The sequence below is a fragment of the Arvicanthis niloticus genome, chromosome 26, assembly GCF_011762505.2.
Source record: "Arvicanthis niloticus isolate mArvNil1 chromosome 26, mArvNil1.pat.X, whole genome shotgun sequence".
In the NCBI taxonomy this organism is placed as follows: Eukaryota; Metazoa; Chordata; class Mammalia; order Rodentia; family Muridae; genus Arvicanthis; species Arvicanthis niloticus.
Window position 1 is genome coordinate 5,788,818 of NC_133434.1, and position 12,905 is coordinate 5,801,722.

Consider the following 12,905-nt stretch of genomic DNA (forward strand, 5'->3'; position numbering starts at 1 on the left):
AAGCCCTGATACCACCAAACCAAACTAACCAAATCAAACCTGACCTAACCTAACCAAACCAAACCAAACTGAAATACCCAAAACACTCTAACTCAATTAGGTATCATAGAGAAAAGAGAGAATGCATAACTAACCAGCTACGTAAGGACAGTTCCAGCATAACCGGCGGCTCACCTAGCCTCAGAGGTGGGCTATCACAAGAGTGGGGTGTTGTAACCTGGAGAGTGAATCTCGGGTCAGCAGTTATTCAGTTGCCCCAATCACAGTCATGCAGGAATGTGGGTCCCAAATTGCCTGACTTTTAGGAACGACCAGGAATCTCATATGTTTAGGTCTGCAATCTTCCATCTTATGTTTGTGCAAAGAAGCTTAAAAGCAACCGGTCGGAGCAAACCACACTTGATCTGAGCAGCTCTTGTTGGCAACTCTGAGAAATAAAATTAGAGATCAATGTCCCAGAATGATCAGATTGTGCTCTAAGCCAGTCTTTTAGGATGCAAGCTCTCTGGAAGGGCTTCCTTGCCCATAGTTGTATTCCTGGTGTGTAGAGCAAAGTACAGGACAGAGAAGGGGTTTAACAAATGTGTACTGAAACAACAGTGATTAGGATCAAGACTGAGCAGGTTGCAGGTTGCCAATCGCTGGCGCCCATCCTATGTAAATCAGTAGAGGGGCTTCTGGGTCAAGGATGTTTGTTTTAAGTCTTCAGCAGGATTTACAAGCCTGAAAGGGCCTTCCTGATGGGCTGGGAAGAGGGGCAAGGGCAGAGCTGGACTGAACAGTTTCTTGGACCCTAATATCAGAGATTAGTTTTGAGCGAATGGAATTCACCCCACCCCACCTCCAGTATCTCCTTTCTGTCGTCATCACAGGGACCGTCTCTTTGGGTTAGGTAGCATCTGGATTATGCAGACAAGCCACTTGCTGCCTCCTGAAAACACAGTCACCCACACCACAAACCCCTTTTAGTTGGGAGCATGGTCAAAAAGATGGCAACCCAGGATGGAAAACTTTGCTGAAGGAGCACCCTGTTAGTCTAATTTCTTTGGGCCATGTTTCCTGCTGTGTGTTCTGCAGAATCTTTAATATATGAAACTTAAAAATAGGAAGAAGAAACAGTGGCAAATGAATATAAAGAACTAAACAGTTAAACAGGCTTCTTTCCTGCAGGACTTTTTCAAGCCTTGAACTATACCGGTATGCCTTGCACACAACGTATAGTGTATTTAGCTAAGAATGTTGGGCTAAATTGGTTATTAATTTCAGCTAACAGTATCCAGGTAATCTGGTCATGAAATTTCTTTTCTTGGCCTATATATACACATAATTTTCTTATTTTATTTGTATGTGTGAGTGTCCACATGCATGTTACACACACTGTGTGCTTGCCTGGTATCTATAGAGGTCAGAGAAATGTATCCTTACTGGAGCTAGTGCTGAGAACTGAAACTTGGGTCCTCCCTGTGCAGGCAGCAAGTATTTTTAACTGCTGAGCCATTTATCTTCAGTTCTTTTGAACGTGTGTGTGCGTGCGCGTGCGTGCGTGCGTGCGTGCGTGCGTGCGTGTGTGTGTGCGTGTGCGTGCGCGTGCGTGCGTGCGTGTGTGTGTGCGCGTGCGTGTGTGTGTGTGTGCGTGTGTGTGTGTGTGTCTGTGTGTGTGTGTGCGCGTGCGTGTGTGTGTGTGTGTGTGTGTGTGTGTGTTTTGGAAACCTCTACTTGAAATGATAATAAAGTTTTTCCGAATCCTCTCTTTTTAAGTATGTTTTATTCTTTGAGACAGGTCTCACATATTCCAGGCTGCCTGCATCTTCAGAGGGTTAGGACAACGTATGTGGTCTACGTCATCTTTCCAATTTTAGGAGGTAAGGTTGTAGTGGGTTTGTCGTCTTCTTGTGAATCTTTTGACTTTTCTGACCCCTTCTGCATCCTTGGCCTGACTCTAAGGAAGGCGGAGATGATTTCTGGGATTCTGGGACAGACCCTGCCCTGGACATAGTGTTAGGGTCAAGGCTGCAGTTCAGGCTACACCTCTTTTCAGGTTCCAGCATTTTCTACCAGTGGGACAAAGACCGGCCAGCACCAGCGTGGATGATAAAGTCCTAGGGTAACAGCAGAGAGTACAAAGCTCTAAGTGGGAGGTGAGGTCTCACCTGCAGTGCACAGAACTGTCAGGAGAGGGCAGTACAGAGCTTTCTCTTAGAAATAGACACACAAAAGGCAGATGTGTTAATGTGGACCATCCTTCCCTCCAGACAGGCTAACAAAAGTCAGTCATTCCAAAAGCCCTTGTCCCTTTCTGAGGGTGGTCATTTCGGTGTGGTGGATGCTGGGCCTCCAGTTTCTGTCTGGCCCAGGATCTCCCACTGAAGCCCTAAGGGACCTCTAAGTCGGTCACAAGAAGAGAGAACTGTGCATCATCTGTATTTCGGTAGGTGATAAGGTTTACTGAAAACTTGCGGCCACATTCAGTCTGGTTTGGTGGATACATCAGAGGGGGGTTGCGTAACATTAGGCAGGTGGGAGGGCCTGGGAGGGAGATGTAGGCATGTGTACCCGTGTGCATGTATGCACACGTGTCCGTGCTGAGTAGGGAGCTTGTCACGGTGCTGGGTGGAAGAATTTATGTGTGGATGTATGTACTTTAACAAGAAAAATGAACCAGAAGAGGAAATGTCTTATCCCACTGCGGGTTGCAAAAGTCTCACGCCAAAAATCTTGCCTTTCCTCTAGGTATGACATCAAAAGGGAGTAAAAAAATGATTGGATCACCCAGATTATAAATAAGGTTATTTGTTTCTCAAAAATCCCTAGTAAAACATTAAATATCAGCTCTTTTTTTTTTTTTTTTGGGTGGGGGGAGAAATACATTCATTTCCGGGAGTGACCTCAGAAAAGTGACTATCCTTTTGCTCCACCCAACCAGGTAGAGGAGGAGAAGGCTCAGAAGGTCCCAAGGGTCCCCTCTGGTTGAGCCAGATAGCCATTCACATCCTAGCACTGAAGGAGATGGCCAATACACACTTACAAATGAAACTGCACATCCATCACGTTAAACCGAATGGAAAACACACATGTGGTCAGTCCTGTCTTTCACAGCCATAGGGTGGGAGAGGACAGGAGGAGCAGATGCCAATCATGGATCCTCCGAGCTGGGCTTGGAGGACATGGGGGAGGGCAGATGGTAGGAAGCTTGCTCCCAGGAGCACCCCAGTTCCTCCAGTGCCAAGCACAACGGTGTGAGCAGTCAGCTCTGCGCTACATCCCCCTGCCATGTTGAGTACTGAAGAACAGTAGCACCTTCTTCAGACCCTGGCTTCCCATTGGGATAATGCTTCTTTTCAATGTTTCTTCTGCCTTCTCTGGAGAACAGAATGAAGAAGGAGGCCAGAAGCTGGTAGCGCCAGCTTGGGAGCAGAGGGATACCATGGTGACCTGTGGAGTGGAAAGAACCCCTGGCCCCACCCACCTCTCTAAAGGTTTATGGAGGAGTCTGGGGTTTCTGAAGAACTCCATCTGAGGGTAGGAGCATCTAATAAGATACCATGGTCCTATTGTTACAGGAGCTGTGCTGTGATCCCCAAAGTCATCTTAATATGTATGGCTCCTGATCCAGGTTCTGCCACCTGCTTGGTCCTCGAGCTGACCCAGATGGAGGGTTGCTCTTAACCTCTTCAGGTTAAGAGCAATATGTTTCCTAGAGAGGAAGAAGGAGTCTCTTTTGTTTCCTTCCCCCTCTCCTTAGTCCATGGCTGCTGTGCCCGGAGACAGCCCTGACAGGGCAAGTTGGAGCCCTGTGCAGTCGGTGTCCCACTCTGATATGCAGTGTGTGGTGTTGTCTCAGGCCCTCCTATTCCTCTGGCCACTGGTTATACATTTGGGCTCCCTTCTGTCCATGAGTGTCTTTCAAGAGAGCTCAGATTCTCCTGGGGGAAAATGTTAGACCCCTTCTGTCTCATTCTTCCCTCCCAAGTCTGCCCCTCAGCAAAGGTCCGCTCTGCAAACAGCGCCTGTCCACCTCACGGGCCAGGGCTTGTAAACAACTCAAGTCCTTTTCTGTGTGGAGCCATGGGTGTCATCTGTCCTCTGGTATTTGGTGAGTCTGGATCTCACACTGTCTTTCTTCACAGGCTGTTTGACTGGTACCGGCAATGGAGCTCTCTGCAGTCTGAGGGTCTGGGACTAGGTTTTCACTGAAGCTTAGTGGTTGGAAAGGAACAGGGTGTCTCCTCTGCATTTCTTCAAGCTATGATTCGGGGAACCTAGGGCCCAACTTTCTCAGTGCTGCCTGCCCATATCCCCTCCCCCCACCCTGAACCCTCCTGATGACACTCCTTTCCTGCTCGGTGACCAGTGCCATCTGGGCTGCCTGACTACTCCAGGGAGTCACTGTGTTCCAAGCCTAGGTCGCTGACATTCGTGGTCTGTAGATCATCAGCTTCCTCCTCTAGTTCCTCCTCCTCCTCTTCCTCCTCCTCCATGTCATCTTCATCCTCTTCTTCTGTCCCATCCAACGAGTCATCGTGTGCAGCCATCATTGCCTGCTGCATGGCCATAGTGGCATTGTCTGAGGACAGGGACTGCAGGTTGTCCAAGTTGATGGAACCTTCATGGGAGAGCACAAAGGTTAGGACAAGTCAAGGGCCCAGCAACCTTAGTAATGGATGGGGTGGATGAGCTGGCTCGTGGGATGGTGGACCCTTTGTTTGAAATAGAACCAAACCCTGAGTGAGACAATTCACTGGCATGAAGCCTTCTAACCCTCCATTGTTTAATTTTTTCTGCACCATCCCAGACAGCATCACTTCAAACTACTACATACTCAGGATTTTCTATATAAGTATAGAAAGCACTTTTTAATTAATTAATTAATTAATTAATTAACTAATTAACTAATTAATTAAAATGTCCAACTACTCTGTAAAGCAGGAACCCAGAACTGAATTCTGAAGGGGAGGAAACTGAGTTATCTTCCTCTCCATCCTCTGCTAAGCCATGGGATCCAGACACTGTGTCAGCACTGCTAGCGCTGGGATTTTCTGCAAGCTTGTCCAGCACCACTTCTGTTTATTCCTAAGCTACCTCAACAGATGGCGACACGTCACAGAAGAACCTGTGTACAGCCATATGCATGCAGATATGCGTGCGCATGGGTGTCTCCACCCTAGGGCCCACACAGTGGTCTTCATGCGCCAACCTCAGAAATGTCTTGCTGATTAAATTATTCATTGTTTACCAGGAAACCAGCACTTTGAAGAGCATTGTATGGAGGGTGTGATGGAGAATCTGGAAGAACAAAGCCTCTCTTGGCCTCTGTTCACAAGCCAGCTGCCTGCCTTGGTATTTATAGATGGCCTTGCCCTTGGAGAGCTAAGAAGATACTGACTGTACTGGGAAACTCGGGACTATGAGGAGCAAGGAGAAGGGGGCTCTTCTGAGCAGCCACTGTCTCCAAGGACCACACTCTCCCATTCCTTTGTGAGCTCGCTTTAAGTTTGTTAAAACTTACGAGAGAGCTGAGTTTTGTGGCTCATACTGGTAAACCCAGCCCTGAGAGAGCAGAGGCACGAGGAGCAGAAACATAAGAATATCCTCAGCTATATTAGTGTGTTTGAGGCCAGACTACATGAGATCCTGTTTCAAACAGAACAAAACACAGACAATAGCAATAACAAAAAGAAACCAAAAAACGTGCACAGAACATCCTTTCTTAGTAAGCTTTCTAAAACACTGGGACAAGCAGTGTGGATGGAAAGTAATGACAGGACCCTGGGTAAGGAGACATAACCCTTGAATCTTTGCTTTTCAGGAGCCCCACCAGCCCCAGCCTAGCTCATCCTTAGGCCAGATCTTACCATCAGGGTTCGTCCCTGGGGTGCCACCCTGCTGTTGCAGGACCCCAGCAGCAATGGAATTGGGCCAGAATCTTTGGGTGGGCCGGTGTTGAGACTTGATTTTCTTGGCTTTGGGAGCAGGATCTGGGTTGCTGGCATCAAGCATGGGTTGCAGGATGCGCCTCCTGGCATTGATGAACCTGCCCAGGGATGATGGTGAAGACCTGGTTAGACACCATCGGGGGTCACATGGGTCACCACCATGTCACATGGGGTGAGCAAATGTGACAGTTAAGCTGCCTCCCAAATCGGATGCAAGACCCTCTGGTCTGTCTCTACTGGGTTGGTGAGCCCAGATTCTCTGGCAATATTTACCCCTCCCCCCCCCCCCCCAAACTCATGAAGGGTCCATGGATGTGCTTGACCCAATTTCCCAGCAGAGGGCGCTGTGAAGCTACAGTTGAAGCCCAGGCCAGGCTAACTCCAGCTCCGTGTATCTAGCCCACAAGGGAAGACAGGCCTGGCAGTGGCGCTGAGGCTGAGGTAGGTCTGGGCACTCTATCCCCTCTCCCTGCTTTGAGTTCCCTTGCCAAGCATGTGCTCCTGGATCTGAGAGCCTGTGGGCAGGTGATGCCAACTCACCAGTTGTTTACTTGCAGGAGGGTGAGGTTTGTCTGGGCTGCAATCTGCCTCTTCTCGTCTTCAGTGGGGTAGGGGTGCTGAAAGGAGAGAATGGCTAATGAATTATGGGTCCCCCGGGGGGCCAGATTGTCCCGGTGTTCATACCCAACTCATGGACACAGCTCAGGACTTGGGAGACAAAACTGGGCAAAGGGTAATGTTTGCTCTTGAGGACAATGTGCCTGGAGCGTACACAGAAGCTCCCATGTGCCTTAGGCTCCCTCAGCACAGTGCCACACAATGGGGACTAGGGTGGTTTCTACAGTCAGTTCAGTATTGATTGCAAGACACTTTTCCCCCGACTCTCACTTGATTCCACAGGAAGGTGGAATTCTCAGAGCTAGGATCAACAATGGTTTTCCAAAGCCCCAAAAGGCAGTACATGGGGAAGGGGGATGAATTAATACAATCTAAATTAATTGTTATTTATATCTACTGTGTCCAGATTTATACTGGGCATCTGGAGAGACAGGGTATATACTGTGGTACACTGCTGTCATAGGACCTGTTAACCCTTTGAAATGTTTCCGTACGTTTAACTTCATTTAATCAAACTTATTAAGATTGTGAGGTAGACCAGGCGGAAGTGATGCACACCTTTAACCCCAGCTCTCGGGAGGCAGAGACAAATGGATCTCTGAGTTTGAGGCCAGCCTGGTCTACAGAGTGAGTTATAGGACAGCCAGGACTACATCGTCGCTCAGATGGTCCTACCAACTTAGTTCTTCAGACTATGGCTCTGCATTCCTTTGGGGAGAGCTGAGTGGTACAGATATCTTCTTCGGTCTTGCATACTCTGGTCTGGTTTTGATTACATGTTTATTCCCGCTCTTCAACTGCACTTCATGAGGACACAGTACACATTTAAGCACTGTCTTTACACACAAATGACCACTGATGGAGGAAAACAAAGGCGAAGTTGGAGATGCTGAGGTTTCGGCGCCGAGCACCTTAGAAATGTAGTGAGGGAGAATACGAACTGGTCAGAGTCACAGGAAGATGGCTGAGCTGAGTGACATTAAAGAAAGGAAGAGTCTGATTGGGTGTGGCGGCTCATGCTTATAATCACAACATTTCAGAGGTGAGAGCAGGGTGATCAGCCTGGCCTACAAGAGATTCTCAAAACAATACCCCTTCCCCCCAAAAAAAAACCCAAAATAAAACTAACTAACAACTAACTAACTAACTAACTAACTAACTAACAAGGAATCAAAAACAAAAGAATGGGAGAGCCTAAGGAAGAAAGTCTTGAGGCCAATGGGTGTGGAGCCAGACAGCACTGAGTTAATGTAATTCTGGGGCTTTCTGAGGCTCTGGCACAAGTGCCTGACGTCCAGCAAGCATCTTGAGAGTCTAAAGAGACCATAGATTCATTCTAGAGGCAGAGAAGACCTGGAGGTCTCGGGTGTAGAGGACCAAGCCACCTAGCATTCTCAGACCAAAATCATTCTTTCTGCTCATGTTACTGGTAGACAAGAAATGCCTAGACTCTGTAAAGTCCCAGAGATTGGGGCTCCCAAGCTAGCTCTATTGTGACTAGCTGTGAGACCTCGGGCATGGCATTTAACAAGACATTATTAAGTTATGTAATGATTAAATACTTGCAAGGAGTTCATACTGCGAGGATAGGGTGACTTGGGCAAGATGTTTAAAGCTCACGGAGGGAGCAGTTGGAGTGTTGGAGCCTTGGAAGTGCTGGCGTTAGCAGTGACAAAGGAACGCAGCCTCTTCAGCTGGCCTCTGTGTCCCTTGACTAAAGCAATCAGGATCGCATGTTGTTTTAATTCACACCTCTGACCCTGACCACTACACCAGGGCATCTGACCCTGTGATTCATACAGTATTAAGCGTCTAACAAGAAGGAATGCACACCAGTGTTACTGGAGCGAATTTCATGCTAATTGGCAGGGAGCAGAGGGAGGCCACAAGGGGAGATGTCAGGTTGTGTAGGGGTGGATTGGCAGGGACCCTGGCAATGTTCGCATCCTACCTCACTAAGGTCACAGGAAGGAGTTAAGCCTCCCTATGTAGGCTGCCAGAATCGTCCCCTCTTATCGATGGAGGATTGGTTCAAAAACCCTTATAGGCAGCAATATCTATGGATGAACCAATCTCATTCCATAACATGGCACAGTATTTACACACAGCCTATACATCCCACACTGAACTGGGCACTGAGCATATGGAAGCTCAGAGGAAGAGAGTATATGGTGGCCATACTCTCCTTGGTGCCAAATATCATCTCTGGATTACTGACAGTACTTCAGATAACCATGTGGAAATAAATAGTCATTATACCATATCACTTAGGGAAACAATGTTAAGAAAAAGAATCTGTACGTGCTTAGTGCAATTTTTTTTTCAAGTATTTTCAATCTATACTTAGTTCAGTCTGCATGACGTAGAACTTGCAGGTATGCGAGGTGATCACACAACAACAACAACAACAAAAAATATGACAGCCTTTTAGTCTTCATGTCCTCCATTACTGTCCTACTACTGATGTCTCGTCTCTCATCTTCCCACTGCAGACATTTCTGAGTGATGCTGAAGCCTTGTCACAGGGAAAATCCTCAGGGAGGCCTTTCCCAGCTAGCTCCCTGAGGTGAGTGGTCACCAAGGCCTCTGGATAAGTGCATTGTGCTCACCATACAGGGTCATCAATGGCCAGCAGGAAGCTATGAACTGCTCTTAGGCAGGATCTCTAACTCATAGGAAATTATCTCAGTAGTGCCCAGACCCGTCATAGGAATGGTGTTCACGTCCAAGAACGGTGTATGAGTACACAAGAAGGTTGTGTGGACGAGGTTGGTTCTTAAGCAAAGTTGGGTCATCTGCTTACACAGGCTGGATGTCTGCTGCTTCCTGAATGTTAGGAGTCAGAACCCTCAGACAGTTAGGAGTTCTCAGCTGAAAGGTGGTGGAGGGCATCTTTACTGAAGGTAGTTTGTACTCTTTGGGTTATAGGAGAAGGGTGGGTTGGTTTGGTTGGGGAGGATGTCTAGGGAGGTGGGGCCTCAACTAGGCTTTGAAGAATAACTGAACTATTTCAGTAGAGAAGCTAGAATCCTTTAAGGCAGGAAAGAGCCTTACAGTACGACTTAGATGAGCATCCCCTCCCCTGTTAGGACACCCAAGCCTACTATGGAAGGATGATGCTTCCTGTCTCTAAAGAGGCACTGCTTCTTGAACATAGATCGACATACTTTCATCTTACTTGGAGAATTGAGTATGGCTCAAATACACATTGTTTGTTATGTGATGGATGGGATTTTAGACTTCTTATGAGTACCCTTACAAACGGGTCCCACCACCTCTCTGTCCCAGCGTAACACCTCAGGAAGCCCAGGGTGGAGACTGCGGATGAGGTAGAAACACTTAGCCCAGCTTTGGGAACAGGTGTGTGGGCCAGAACATTCCTGGCACCACAGCCGAGCCCCGGGAGCAGTCCAGCTTGTACACGCCTCACACCACATGATTCCCGAGGACAGAATCAAAATAGTCCTGGCTCCTGGACAGACCACAATTGAGTCAGTGCTACTTTTAGCACAACTGGAAAGGCTTGAGGCCAAGGACAAGAGAGGGAGTGAAATGAGATCTTAGGTGATGAGCATTGTCCCCTGGAAGCTGTCCTGTGACCACCAGCTGGAGGAACTCCGCTCAAGGCCAAAAGGAAAGGCCCAAGCTTCAGATCTCTCCAAGGGAATGGTTCTTCCTTGAAAAAGGTAGAGCCTTGACTATCAAAGTCCGGACCCTTCTCAGTACCAGCCTGCAGACTTGTACAACTGGGCAAGGCTGCTTGATGGTGAAGGGCCAGTGAGGAGCATATGGAGTCTTGTCCCACTATCTGGTGGCTGCTGGGCCTTGGCTACTTGTTCTGAGTCTTTTGTCCTTAGCCTTCTCTGGTTAACATGGAAATTAAAAAAAAAAAAAAAAAGGCACCCACTTCTTGGACTTCAGAGTGATGTAATGGGCTGACAGAACAAGAGTCTTATATCCTTACAAATGCATAGAGGCCTCCCAGACTCCTCCAGCTGCACACTCAAGACAAGGAACTTGAAGCATATTTGTTAAGTAGGTGCTTTTTTGCTCCCTCTGCAAATTAACCTTAAAAAAAAAAATCCTCTGCAGCTCTCCCGACTCTGCCCTTTATAACTTCACAACTCTTGTCTCCTTGGATTCAAAGGACACTGAAATAGCTTTTAGTTTGAAGAGTGAGCTCTGGTCAGAAGAAACTAATCCAGTTTTTGTATCTCTGGCAACTTCTTTCATTCAAGGTTACCCTGTGATGACACTTCCACTTCACTACCCTATGTGGATCTTACCATGAGGTTGACTGGGCCACAAAGGGACCTGTGATGTGGGGAACACCAGCCTGCGGGTATCAGTGGAGCCCATACTGAGAGCAGATTCAGAAGGGAGTTGGGTTTCTCTTCCCCCAGACCTACTCAGGAGGCTACCAAACCTTTCTTGCTTTCCCCATCTTGACAACCATGGGCTTGCTTTGGAGCCTTCATTCTATGGGAATGCCACTGCTCAGGAGGTCCTGGGACACAAAGGGAGGCAGCCAGGAGGGGAAGAGCTTTGAAATGACCATATGGCGTCACATCTAACATGACACTGATGCCAGATGCACCCTGATTTCAGAGATGACAGAGCAAGCAAGCAATCATGCAAGCAGACAAGCAGGCCTTGCTCGATCGAGGCAAGTGCCGTTAGCAATGGGCTTCCTCTGTCAGCACTCGACATGTTTGGAATGCTCAAAAGATGGGAGACTGCTCCCACCCAGGGAGCTCCATCTGCTTTCTTCTGACCACTCTCCCAAAGATAACATTTGTATGACAATCACTTCCTTACTTTTCTGTAGGCCATTCTGTATGTATTCTATCCTGCAACACGATGGCTCAGTTTTGCCTTTTGTTTGTTTGCTTGTTTGTCTGTTTGCTTTGTTTTCTTTGAGACGGGCTCTCATGTAGCTCAGCCTGGTTATGAACTCACTGCATAACTGAGAATGACCTTGGACTTCTGGTCCTCCCGCCTCTAACTCCTGAGTGCTGGGATTGCAGCTATGTTCAACATTTGTCTGGGTTTTGAACATTATACTAATGATGTTATTTGTTCATCCAGTTTTGAGTGGCTGTGGTTATTTGGTTTTGTTGCTGTATAGTTTCCCACTGTGAAAACATCCTACCTCCTGTTTTGAGTCTATACGCTGTTCTTTCTCTCTCTGGTTTCTATTTCAACCCATTCATCACACTGTAATGAGGATGATTCTTCTTAGCTTGCTTCCATGCCTACTCCTGTTCGGTTTTAGCCCACCCGGTCTCCTTCTTCCAGACTCAAGTGCTTCCTTAGAATGCCTCCCACTATAGGGGTGTCTTGTTATCTGCCACCTCAAAGAGACAGATTGTCAGTTTTTTGAGAAAAGGGATGATATGTTTCTCTTTATCTCCTTCCCCGTCTGCACAGAGAATGCCTGACCCATTCTAGGTGTTCGGTGTGTACTTGTTGAATGAATTTCTGTGGAGGTGTGGGAGGGGGGTGTCTGCAGGTACAAAGGAGGATGGGACATTGATTCTCTGGTTCAGACCCTCAGGAGTTCTTCCTGGAGGCAAGCCACACAACTGCTGTTCCTTGATTGATTGTTGACTATTAGAGGGGCAGGCAGGAAGGGATATCTAACAGTCTATCAAGATACCCTGCTTCTTTAAAGGGGTCACAGAGGTGGCCCCTATGGGTGTGGGTGAGGACATAGTTTTCTACATGGTTTGGATCCTGAACTTGCCTCTCAGTAGCTCTAGATGTTGGACAGTTTTTTTTTTTTCCTCCTGCGAAGTTAGGAAATCATTCTACCAGCCTCAGGGTACCTAGGGTACTGCCTGTCATATTCTGTGTGTTTGTTATAAAGAGATTAAGAGGGAAAGAGAAATCTTTGGCTCGGTGCGTGTGCTCTTGCTCTGCAGAAGCTACAGGTTGTTTGTTGGCAGCTAGCGGGAGCCTCATGCCCAGGTGGATCTTTCGCCCTTTTCCTGAAGGACTTCCTTTTCCACATCTTTGAAGACTGCTCTAGGTCCTGTGTACATGTGTGTTTTCTCCTAACCAGTGTCTCCGGTTTCTTAGGGATGCTGTGAGGTTGTCTATGTCTTAGGACATTTTTTAGAGGGTGTCTCTGAAAGCCACTAGTTTCCTGTGGAGTACCCTGGGCCTCTCACACTCCCACACTCAGCCGTCTTCCCTTGGGAGTCAGAAGGCAGCTTCTCTTCAGTCCAGTAAGTAGTGGGGGTGGGGAAACAGTTTCACACCATAGCAGAAATTTGAGGCCTAAGTCTCACTGGTATCAAGAGATGGGTATAGCAAAGAACACAGCCAGACAGCTTTATGCTTCCCATTCTG

General features: G+C 47.6%; 1 protein-coding gene across 3 annotated transcripts in view; it reads right to left on the minus strand.

Annotated features, from left to right (window-relative positions):
• Positions 1-1,746: 1,746 nt before the first annotated feature.
• Positions 1,747-12,905, minus strand: part of Pknox2 (PBX/knotted 1 homeobox 2) — a 297,178-nt gene continuing 286,019 nt past the window's right edge. For all 3 annotated transcript variants that reach the window (XM_076924651.1, XM_076924652.1, XM_076924649.1), the window contains 3 exons: positions 6,474-6,550; positions 5,853-6,031; positions 1,747-4,603 (listed from right to left, as the gene is read on the minus strand). In XM_076924651.1, the coding sequence (XP_076780766.1) occupies positions 4,371-4,603; positions 5,853-6,031; positions 6,474-6,550 (489 nt within the window). In that variant the 3' untranslated portion in view covers positions 1,747-4,370. The remainder of the gene's footprint in view (positions 4,604-5,852; positions 6,032-6,473; positions 6,551-12,905) is intronic.